At 42.6% G+C, this 12,166-nt stretch overlaps 1 protein-coding gene and 1 long non-coding RNA gene across 2 annotated transcripts in view; both read right to left on the bottom strand.

Annotated features, from left to right (window-relative positions):
• The window catches only part of CDYL (chromodomain Y like), a 105,741-nt gene extending 95,938 nt beyond the window's left edge, over positions 1–9,803 (bottom strand). The window contains exon 1 of the mRNA XM_061449388.1: positions 9,298–9,803. Within this exon, the coding sequence (XP_061305372.1) occupies positions 9,298–9,321 (24 nt within the window). The 5' untranslated portion in view covers positions 9,322–9,803. The remainder of the gene's footprint in view (positions 1–9,297) is intronic.
• A 1,346-nt stretch (positions 9,804–11,149) lies between these two features.
• Positions 11,150–12,166, bottom strand: part of LOC133267253 (uncharacterized) — a 70,162-nt gene continuing 69,145 nt past the window's right edge. The window contains exons 4-5 of the long non-coding RNA XR_009742689.1: positions 11,732–11,775; positions 11,150–11,266 (exon numbers count right to left, since the gene is read on the bottom strand). This is a non-coding gene — a long non-coding RNA (uncharacterized LOC133267253). The remainder of the gene's footprint in view (positions 11,267–11,731; positions 11,776–12,166) is intronic.

The following is a 12,166-nucleotide window of genomic DNA, read 5'->3' as shown; positions in this document are numbered from 1 at the left end:
AAAATACAGCTTTTTCCACTGTTAATTCTCTGGAAGTCATGCCTTTCAAAAGTCATATGATAGTGAACTCATCCTAGCCTTCTGTATTACATTGTCTAATGGACATTTTTTCCAAATTAAAAAGATAGATAGAGAAGTGTCCTTTACACTCCCACTCAACACATACCCATTACTATCTGATTGATGCTATCAGATCAATACACGAAGCACATAACACTAAGCATATGAACCACACAAAGGAAAGAAGAATTTGAGAACAATTTGTGAGCTGGGCTCTAACCTTCCCTAGCCATTTCCATGCACTGTAAAGAACCTGGCGTGCACTGACAGTTTGAATTTTAACTTTGAAAATTTTGACCTTACTATATCGTAACTGAAAATTGATTGATCGATTTCACTAAAACTGCACTAACTTAGAACTTCTGTTGCCCTTAGGAATATCTGGACATCTAGTTATTCCTTCAGCTGCAGAGGATGATGGTGAGCTGTTCCTAGGGATGCCTCATCAGTCTTCCAGATGAAAAAGCTCTACAGCGTCACTTTGAGGAAGCATGAGAAATTGTTTTAACTGGAAATGCACACTCAACTGTCGAGTTGCTTTGAATACATCTATTAAGAATAACTCCCAATCTAATTCCACAAGAAGCAGACTAAGTTTAAAAGCTCAAGGTTCTCAGTCTAGTGTAAACATCACTGCTTTTATTGTCTTTCTTTGTTCTTAGAAAGCACTGTTAATCAAAGATCGAGTTTGGTCCTTATCTGTGACCCAAAAAAGTAAGAAGAAATGTGCCAGCCCATCCAAGAGTGTAGAGTTACTGTTTGGCTAAAAACCTACAGAGAAAAAAAAAATCTCTGGTTTTTTTTTTTTTTTCACTCTTTAAGGAAAAGTTTTCCATGTATCTTCCTGATTTTAGAAAGATTACGCTCCATACAATCTACTATAGTTTATACTTAAGTCTCATAAAATAGTATTAATTTCAAATAATGAAGTTAATTCTTAGAATTATTATTACACATGCTATTGCAATTTGTTTTATTCTGTGGCCATATTTCTCTCTTTAGATTTTCTAGACTAGGAGTCTACTCACACAAAGCAGTTAGCTACGCCTTATTTTGGCATACAGACCTTAAGCATGTGAAGTCTGCACTGAAGACTTTGCTGATATCTAAAGCGTACACAGCTGATTATTTCAGATTTCACTCAGAGTTGGTGTTTCTGTTTTGGTTGATCACATACGCTAACATCCTCTTCTTGAGAATTACAGTTCAAGTTAATACATTGTTCAGGAGCAGGAATATATTCAGTGATTATGACTCAGAAAAGACTTGTGCAAACACCTTAAATTCTACCACTTGAACAAGACCCCAGCAAGTATCTAGTATATTGTCTGAAGAGAAACAATGACAGTTGAGCCTGACTAACCACTGTGCTAAGACAAGTGAGTGACCTGGCAGTCATACCATACTCCTGCTTACCACACCCTGCCAGGATCAACAGAAACATGCACGGCACTGCTCTTTCTGCAGACGTGCCCACCTTTGGGCGCAGGGACTGAAGGTGGGCTCTGGTCATCTCGGGAACTCAGGCCATGCTGCTGGCATTTCATAACCAAGGCTGAAATCTGCCTTGGTCCCAACAAAAGTAACCATGAAAGCTCCTGATGATTACTGCTGTGCCACATTTACCATTCCCCCCACCCCCCCCATCCCCCCCTACAGTAAGACATCACAGATCTGTGATAGGAATCACGGTGCTGAACTGGATGGAAATTTTTGTGTTACTACATTTAGACTTACATTCTCATGAGTTTAGTTTTAACCTTTTGAGGCACCTAGCCACTAAAATATGATGCAAGAGTCATGCTTTGTTAGCACGAGCTATGTTTTAAATATACATGTAAGTGGGGAAAATCAGGTGCTGAAATCAAAGCACAACAAATGAGCCTGATTTAGAAGCCAGCCAAACTATAATAACAGCTAAGTTTTCCAAAGTTACTTTGAATTGTTTTGTACCCTTCATATATCTACATTACTACTGGTAACAAAAATGTTATCTGTCTACAGACCATGTTGCACTGAAGAACTCAGGTTTATGGAAAGAACTTCAAAAAACATAGACTTTTGAATATCCACTACATGCAACATTCAACACATCACTGTGTCAGGGAAGTATTTTGGAGTTAAGATATATTCATTTCAAAACTCTTAAGAATGTACCTTAATGGTTCCCCATCACACGTATTTACAAAATGTACACCTGACATTTTTCTGTGATAAACACATCACAACGTATTTCCCATAATTTGCTTTAAACTGTGGCATCTTCAAATTAGAGCCAAACCTTTTATTATTCCCTAAATTAGGCAGATTCCCATAAACCAATGTCTTACATGAAGTGGAAATGCTTAAAGGAATAGTTATATGTCTTTGCAAAATGAAAAAAAAAAACAAAACACATCTCCTTCCTTCCCTGTTCATTCAGGATACTCAAAAAAACCACCCACAAAAAACCAACCCAAACCCTGGGGCTTGATTTTTCGCATGCTACTATGACAAACAGCAAAGACTGAACATTAAGACTTGCTTTCCTTAAGAGCAGTGAAACTTTCCGAAACTGTGGGGGCAGAAGAGTTGGAGAGGCACAACTACAAATGTGGTTAGGCCACTTAAAACACATACCTTATCTTTCCCCACAAACAAAAAATGAAACAAACAAACCATCAGATATAACATGGCCAAGAAGAAAGATTTGATCAGAGCTGTACTGATTAATTTTATGAAGTGGGATTATAAAATGTGAAGCCTCACTGAAGAATCGCAACATAACTGATACTTATGTTAGTTACTTTGTTGCGTTATTCAGTAAAACTAAGACATTTAATAAATAGTTGCTTTATTTTGCATTTTATGCTGGCAAAGTGACTTGAAAATCATTTAAAAACGTAAATATATGGTTAATTTTTTTTTCCCATATCCATTTTATGTATTCATACATATTCACAGATACCTTGAAAAAGATCTACAGCAGGTCACCATTAAGGGACACATGTAAATCTGCTGAGGATGTTTATGAAGACAGTAAATATTCTTGCTTTTATAGTGTTCTGAACCAGTAACATGCCAATTTTCTTTTCCTCTAAGTAATATGGAGAGAAATTCAAAGAAATTATTTCAAAGAACATTAAATTCTTGGTGTAAATGTTTAAAGACTATCAAAAATCGGATAAAAAAAAAAGCTCTTCCTAGAGAAATACTATGATGCTGGAGAATGCATTTGATAATGAAAAATATAGAACTTCCTTTTTTTAAGATATTTTCTGGGCTAGCAATAAACTGCCAGAGAAAGCACAGGGTATATTTAATATGGGAATTATTATTGCTTAACTCAAAGACGAACAAAAAAACCAACAACCCTGTATTTATTGACAAATAAGGTTATCACGTGCCAAACAGCCCCTCAAGACCTCAAAGGCACAAAAGAAGTTAACCGGGAGATGCTTGTGTATCCCTTTTCACCTTGCACATACAGTCTGCGGAGCTCATGCTTCCAACAGACACCCCGAAGTAACACATCACCCAGTAATACCAGGTTTGGATCCTGTTACAGAAGAGTGGCAGTATAGGCCTCCATTATCAGTTACATCCAACAGATCTGCACATCCACTTAACACATATTTAAGAAGTCATTCTGGTTGTCAAAAGTTTTAAATCAGAGTTTTGCAAGTGCGGAACATTTATCAGAGAGAGATGAAACTGTAACCACTAGTAACTTCATTTTTCTAGCACTCTGGCACAGGTCAGACATGCAGCAGCAGTCAGGAAGAAATGAAGCTGCACCTACTGGGAAGTCAGAGGGACATGCCATTGGTGATGCTGCTCCAGCTACACCAACCTTCCTGTGGAACAAGGGGCTGTAGCATGTCTCATTAAGTCCTTTGTGTCCAGTAATTTATCCTTATTCAAGAGGCTGAATGTCAGCATAGCGGGAGCAACCTTATGCAATAGTACAGTCTTGTAAGTTGGAAGTAATTATTCTGTAACTCTAAACGTGACTGGCACCACCTTAGCCAATTGACCAAAAAACTCAAGAAATGAAATCACAGTCTGCTGTGAAAGGCAGAGACTGTAAAGGTAAGAATTATCAGAGCCTCACATGCTTTATGGATGGGACATCTCTCCCCCTCTCCTGCTTCCTCCTTTTTTTCCATCCTTTCCATGATAGACATGGGCAATTTGAAGCAAGTTACACAGAAAAATATGACATATGCATGTATGTACAAAAGAATGCATGAGAAACGCTAAAACATCTTATCTGTGAACCATCTGCGATCCTACACAGGACCCCGTCAGATTTTAATTCCTTTGGCCACAGATGTCCGAACTCTGGGAGCAGCTACTAAAGCCATGTCAGGCCAGTGGCACTGCAGAAAGCAGGGAACACCAGAGAAACCCCCAGGGGCTCAGGTGTTTCCCCAGAGGCAGCAGAAGATGGGACTCCAGACCTCCTCAATTCTGTCTGAAGCTCTAGGACAGGAGGTGAGAGAGATAACTCAAGCTGGTGAAAAGCAGTGTGGCAAGGAAGATGGAAAAAAGCCAAGTTTCTTGCACTGAACATGGTGGCTCCATTTCTGCAGTGCTCTTACATTCACGCTCTGGTTTAAAGAGGTGAAAGTCAGCAGAAAGGGATGAACATCTAATCTTCAACTCTATTTTAAGTCAGATGTACAGCTCCTAAGGGGTGGAAGCAATGCAAACAGGTCTGATGTAAATTTCTAGTCTTATTTAGTTAGCAAGGGCTAGTCAAGCAAGTCTTAGTCTTTTATCTCTTTTGAAACATGTAGGAATATTTGCACCACTTGCTGTCAAAATAAAATCAGAAAGATTCAGGCATTACAGCTCAACAACTGTAAGACCCCCTTTATGAACAAGTGTCACTGATGTTTAACCAAGATCTTACGAATCAGCACATTAAAATAAGCAGCAGAAGACAAATCCCAAGATATTTTGGACTTCCTGAAAGACAGGTTGAATTAAAACAACCCATTTCAATGAGGAAAAAAATGTCTGTTGCCCAAACAGACAATTCCAATTTGTTGGTAATAGTAACTCTTATTACCAAATAGCCAAAAGAAATTACAACAAAGCTGCACACTGTAGACTGGATTTACCCTTTCAGTTAACTTAAGCAAAACAAATGTTTAGACCTTCCAGTAAATGCATGCAAAGTATGATGAAGATCTGATCACTGCAGCGTTACCAGGGTTGAGAGAGAAACTTTAGTTTTATGTGGGTAATTCCCATGCAGTATCAAATTTTCAACTAAATGACAGCATTTCTCCCTCAGTTTTCTACATTCTATCACTTCAAAACCTAGCACAGTAGCCAAAGAACAGCCCAAGGGATCACTTTTTTTTACTTCCTCCCAATACTGGTTTAAATTTTCGGGGAATAAGTGTCTTTAGGTCTTACTTATCAGGTGATCAAACTTGACATACAGCCTAATGCAAGGCCATAGAACTTCAGCCATTAGCTCCTGAAATTAGTTTCAGTTTGTAATTTTACTATATCTATATAATTTAATGTGAAATGCTTTAATTCTAAAAATAAAACCAAAACCACTGAATCAGCATTGGATGTGAAGTATCACCTTGAGAATACTAGACACTGGGATGCAAAAAAATATCCACACATGTATTTTACAAGACACTTGAAGAATTAAAACAAGCATTTTCCATTCTATAAAACATACCAAAACACATAATTTTGAACTACAGGACTTCAACTATATCCATGGCAATCAATTACATCACCTTAAAAATGGCAGCTTTATGAGCAATATCAAGGTGAAAATACAGAGTGAAGAAAAGACACCGATGTACTTGCAAAGTTCACAGTCTTGTTTACTTCTTGGCAAAACCCAATAAAAATGTTTTGATACGAGTACAAATCATGGCCCAGGTCTAACTACAGTTGCGCAAACGGGATCCAGTGGGCTGTGTATATCAGTTGCACTGGTAATTATCAGAGGAAAGATGGAAACACTCGGCTGTTTGATTAGACACAATCTCCAACACGCAGAGAACTTCAATGTATTTCCACTGCACTTAGTACAAAGTGGGATCGCTTCCACATTTCATCAAACAAATTTATCATGCCAACCACAACTCAGGATGACTTCAGTCCTGGACATCACTGCAAGGGCCTGCCAGAGGAAATCAAGTGATTTGACTGCAGAGTAAGTAAACATAGTTTGCTTCCAAAAGAACTTTCAAAATGAGGTGGGTACCCCACTTCTAATTACCCCAGTGAAGATGATGAAAATAAGCAACAATCTTTCAGATGGCAGGAATCAGTCAGTAAAGCAAAGCAAACTTGCCACAGTGTAAAAGAAAGTAGCCCTACTATTTGCCCAAGTAGCTGTACAAAGGACTTTCCAAAAGCCACAGTAATGCAGATGGCAGCAGGCACCCACAAAGAAGTACGCTGTAAGATGTCAATGCCTATCAAAAGAAATCTGGGGGAAACAATTCCCAGTGGCACCTTTTCATATGTTTTCCTTTACCTGTCTTGTTCACCAGTTTCTCCATGTCTGTCTACCTCACCAACATATTGTCACTTGAAGAATCAAACCAACAGAAAAACTATGTAATTCACCTCACCCATGGAGCTTGGCAACATTACTACGTGTTTCACTTTCCATCTAGGAAAAAAGAGACTCCCCAGCATTTCTCAATGAAAGTTTCATATTTTCTTCAAATCTTCTCCCCGCCTCAAAAATGCAGGTAATCATTACCACAACCTCTAAAATGCTTGGGAATTAATGACATACAGGATATACAGGCTGCCCAGCAATGTCATCCTTCCAGCCCAGTAGTGTATTTCAAGGTTTCAATCTCTGAATTCCACCTCACGGGCTTACAGTTTGGCTCCTTCTCTCCCACAAAAAAATCTTTATGGATCCATAAAAAAAAATTTTCTTTAAAAAAAAACAACCAAAAAAACAAACAAAAAAAAACCCTTACCATCATTTTTATTGTTTGTAAGAGGATTTCTCATTTGCATTTTGGAAGAATCATGACACATATCAGCAGGAGTAGTTGGTATTCATACTTTGTCTAACAATTGCAAATAGATTATACACTTTTTTTGATTGAGACACAAGATCAAGATTCAGAAGGAAAGATGAAGGTATAACAAATGCCACTGGATTTCAATCACCAGGTTCAAAGAATATTGTATGGTATTAATCACAAAGAAAATACCCATGAAACAGAAGTAAACCCCCAGTCAACAACATGGGCAGTTCACAGAACTATTAGCTAATAGTCAACATTTCAGGTCAACTTGCAGTTACACACTTCCTAAATTAGTGTTCACTATATTTCAGTTACTTACTATTTTATGATTTTTCATCCATGGCTAGAAATTTCACTACAAGACACAACTTGTCAAAAATGAACAGCAATTTAGAAAACAAAAAAAGTAGCAAAAAAGACAGCTTGACCACATGCACATAAACTTTGAACTTACACAATTAAAGAATGTGTCTGATTTTTAAAATTAAAAAGTAGTTTATCAACTTCAGGCATTTTGCAGAAGAGGTTTTTGCCCAGCAGACTATACATGCTGCCTGCCCAGTGAGGACAGCCATGCTCAACAACCTACTGAGCCTTTTGCACAAGTCAACATTTTAACAACCAAGAAGAGTAATGAGCAGTGGCCACTCTAAAGCTCAGCCCAATATCCAGCAAATGCAATTCTTCTGGTCACTTCTTATACCTATCAAAATCGATATCCCATTCTCTGTCTTTGACCAAACACAGCAACACACAAAGAAAAATTATTGGCCACAGAACAGTCTACGGGTCCAAGTCCACAAACTCAACAGAACTTCATCCAAAGTCAAAGCAAGTTGTGGGCAATCCTGTCACACACAGACCGGTCCCTAAATTTCTCTCCTGCTTCCAGGAGAGATCCCTTCAAGACTGGCTTAAGCCATGCTATAAGGATGGCGAAACTTGCCAAAGCAATTGGCCATGATTTATCTTGTCTAGGGGATAAAGGCCTGTATCTTCTACCTTATCAGTTCATCACCTCTGCTCGGCAGTCAACTTGCTTAAAACGTAAGCCCACCTAGGGCACCTTTCACTGGCTTCTACGGGTGTGTTCACCCACAGCAACACAAATGTAAGTGCATTAACGGGAGACACACGTGCACCAACAGTACAGTAAGACATCTTGTTCTGTCAAGTGTCCTGCAGGCTGCCTGTCTCCCTTTGACCTTATCCTTCCAGCCTCTGGATATAAATATTTTTGATAGAACACTGCCTGGATGTACATTAACTAGGAGATAAAGCAGTTTTGGGTTTGGGTGGCCACTTTTTTACCCAGAAGACAAGAATGGCTCCAAAACAACAACAGCTTTTCACTCCTAGGGAAGACTTCTTGTGAAAATAAAAACAAGGAAGTTAAATCCAAGAGAGCCATAATGCTTTTCAATTAAGGGCAAGGATGTAAAACTGTCACACATAAGACAGGAAATTCAAAGTTAGGCTGTCACCTCATTCCCTTCTTCACCCCAAAACCTTCCTCTCCCGTCAGCACACCCTTTGACCAGCTCCCGAGTGATGAGCTAAGGATGGCACGTCAGAACCTTAACTTTGAATATTTTTGGCTTCTCTTGCAACGTTAACCGTATCGTTAGAGCACGGAGAGCCGAGGAGTTTAAATTTTAATATTTTGCATCATCGCAGCCTGCTGCATGGCAAAGGCACAGGATGGTGGCACAGGACTTCGGTACAGACACCAATTCAGGAGGAAAGCCCCTCTTGCCCTCCCTCCCCCCTCCGGACACATGCAATAACTCGGCTTTGCACGCATTTTTGCACACCGCCGGGCTCGCACTTCGTCGTGCTCACTCCCGGAGCAAGTCGCGGCTGTCAGCGCTGCTCACCCCATCCAGAATCCTCTGCCCCCCGCCCCGTTCTCCTTCTAGAGTCAAAGTGCTGTGTGAACGGGGGGGTTTGAGGGAGAAGGGGAGAGCGCAGGCCACGGGTAACACTTTGCCGTCTCCTTTCAGTCACATTTCCGTCCTCCTCCGGCAAAACTGGGGAGGGAAGGGGCGGCGGGGGGAGGACGGGGGGGGGGCACACACGCAGGCGCCGGGCCCAGCGGGAAGGGGCAGCCGCAGCAAGTGTGGGTGACAAGACCGCCGGCTCTCCCGAGAGCAACAAAAAGGCGGGTGGGGTGGGGTGGCCGGCGGGGCCGGGGGCAGGGCCGGCGCTCGGGGGCTGTTACCTCGTAGAGTTCCTCGGAAGCCATGCTGGGGAGCCTCACAAGGTGGAGTTGGGTGCTGGTTTGGAAATACTTTGTTTCAGTTGGTGTCCGTGTGGCCTCCTCCTCTTCCTCTTCACCCTCCTCCTCCTCTTCTTCTTCTTCTTCTTCTTTTTCTTTTCCTTCTTCTTCTCCTCCTCCCGCTATCCTTCTTCTCCTCCTCCTTTTCCCCTCCTCCTCCTCCTTCTCCTCCTCCTCCTCCTCCTCCTCTTCTTCTTCTTCCTCCTCCTCCCTGCGCGTCTCTCTCCAGCGCAACTCGCAGCTCCGGTCGCTAAAAGCCGGTGAGGTGCTGCCGCCGCTGCCGCCGCCGCTGCTGCTGGTGGCGGCGGGTCTGCGCGCACGGCAGCTGCGCAACTCGCTGGCTCCCCGCTCGCGCCCGCTCCCTCGCGCTGCCTCTCTCGCACGCCCCGGCAGGCCGGCACGCACGCACGCACGCACACACTCTCTCCCTCGCGCGCGCACACACACACTCTCTCACGCGCGCACACACGCACTCGCGCACGGCGGCTGCACCCCGCACACACACCCCCCCCCCCCACCCCTCCGTCCCCGGCTCGCTCAGCTCGTTCGCTCCCTCCCCAGGAACACTAATCGAGCTCAGAGAGCGCCACACGCAACCACCCCGCCCCGGCTCCGGCCGCCCCCGGCACCATCCTCCTCTTCCTCCTCCTCCTCCTCCTCCTCCTCCTCCTCCTCCTCCCCCCGCTTTGATCTCCCATTGTCTGCTCAGCTGAGCCCCGGCGGCGCGCGGGGGCCGGCGGGGCCGCGCCCGGGGAGCCGGGGATGGGGGTTGGTGCGGGACGGCCGCGGAGTTCCGAGAGGCGGGAGGGAAGCGCGGGGGGGGGAGGTGGGGGTGGTGGAACACGGGGCCCACACACGTGCGGGGCCCTCGTTGCTCCCCCTTTGCCCTACCCCGGGGCTTCTGGTACCCGCAGTCGTCCCTCTCCTCACCACCGCAGCTTGTCCAGCCCCATGGGGCCATCCCAACCCATTGGCCAACTCTACCACCATATGTACAAGCAACGATGTAGTGCGTCTGTCTACGTTTTCTTCTGTGCGAACTTACTTGGTGGAATGCATTTGCCGTAAACGAGTGAAGGACGTGGGCAAATCCGTGTGAGAACTAAGCAGCCCCACATGATCATTGCGCGCAGCTTACACCTCCCAGCTGACCATGTTTGCAGAGTCAGGAAGGCCCTACACCAAGACCTCCCTTGGATGATGGCTCAACAGAAAGTAGATGAGCTGTTGACTTTCTTATGAGTCCAGTACTGGTTACACCACAAAACTTGTCGTTGTCACCTCATGTGTCATCTGGGAGTGCTTCATAGGAAACTGGGCCAGCGAGGTGCCGTGTAGTAACCCATTAGCTCAATGAACTGAAGACATCGTTGTGCAAAGGTAGATGTGACAAATTACTCCTTCAAGAGCAAATTCTGCATGACAGAGTTTCTGATCTCAAAAAGGCGTAAGGGTGGGACAAAACCAGTGTCAGGAGAGGAGTGCCTTACTCTGCCTTTCATCACACCAAGGCATTTGTTCCACTGTTTCCTATTCTGTACCACGTCAGGTAGATGTAGAACAGCACAAGTTAAAAAAGAGTCCAGCGCGTTTGTGTGACCAATGAACCCATTGGCTCAACTAAATTTTTATCAAGTTACCTCTTTTTTTTTATTTTGTCAAAGTCCTTCAAAAACATTTCTGAAAAGCCAAGAAACTCAATATTCTACTTTGATAAACATGTTTTGGACCATTGTCTAGCAAGTACCCATTTGGAAGACGTTGATCCGTTTGTAGGCTTTGGGATATTTATGCAGAAAGAGCTGGAGTTTCCCATCTCAGAGGTGGTTAACCTGGCCATTCCTTGTGACAAATACATCATGTCTCCAAAGTCAACATCCTTCTTCTGGATAACTGAAATTCTGGTTCTGGACTGCAAGACAGACATAATTTATGGAGATAAGACATCTAACAACTTTCATACTTTTCATACTTTCCTAATTTCCTAACCAGCCTATTAAAAGGTATTTGAACCACTGCTTGAGATCTTCAAGACCGAGTCTTGAAGTCTAAGTGGTGCAAAAGGGGGTCGTTCTGTGACAGTAAGAGGATTGTTGACAAAAGGATAGGCCTGTATAAAATTGAGACAGTTAAGATCTAGGAACTCTGTGACTGTCATCTGGAGGTGAGCATTTAATCACAGTTCCTAAGATGTGGTCTGAATCCTTTTTGAGTGGTACATGTCATGCCATCATTGTACCCACCTTCTGAAGGACAATCTTTTAAGGTAATAGGTACTTATGTTTTAGCGAAGAGATGGCGGCAGTGGTTGCTAAAGACATTACTTTGCTTGAACGGCATAAGAATAGAACATCTTCATTTTTACTAATGGTCTTACTGTTGCAGTAAACCAGGTCTTAGGTATTTTGATCTTCTGGGTGACTAAAAAAAAACCACAATTCATCAGTACTGCTCTAATTTTAGTATTTCAAGGAAACAACAAAAGCTCAGAGCTATTACTAATTTTTAACATTTCAAATACACTCCATATTTCATCTTCAGTGAAAGAAGTTCTGTTACATATATTCATTGTTTGCTGTGCCACTTAATTCCTCTCTGGTTTCTATTCTAACCTTTTGTCCTTGTTGCTTTATAAGACTTCTCAGGAGAATCAACTGTGCTGTTATAAAATACCATGCAATAGTGGTGCCCAGATTTTCCAGCTGGACTTCGCTTCACTAACTTCCATGATAGCTTGCTCTCATCTTGCTTTCACTAGAAAAAAGTCAAGTTTTCCAAAGGTTTTATGGTGAATTGTCTAGATCACCATTTC

Source organism: Pezoporus flaviventris, unplaced genomic scaffold (assembly GCF_033815535.1).
Source record: "Pezoporus flaviventris isolate CSIRO_AGI_PZ_B2104156 unplaced genomic scaffold, CSIRO_AGI_Pfla_v1 ptg000007l, whole genome shotgun sequence".
Lineage (NCBI taxonomy): Eukaryota > Metazoa > Chordata > Aves > Psittaciformes > Psittacidae > Pezoporus > Pezoporus flaviventris.
The sequence above is the reverse complement of the archived record's forward strand: the minus strand, read 5'-3'. Positions and strand labels throughout refer to the sequence as shown.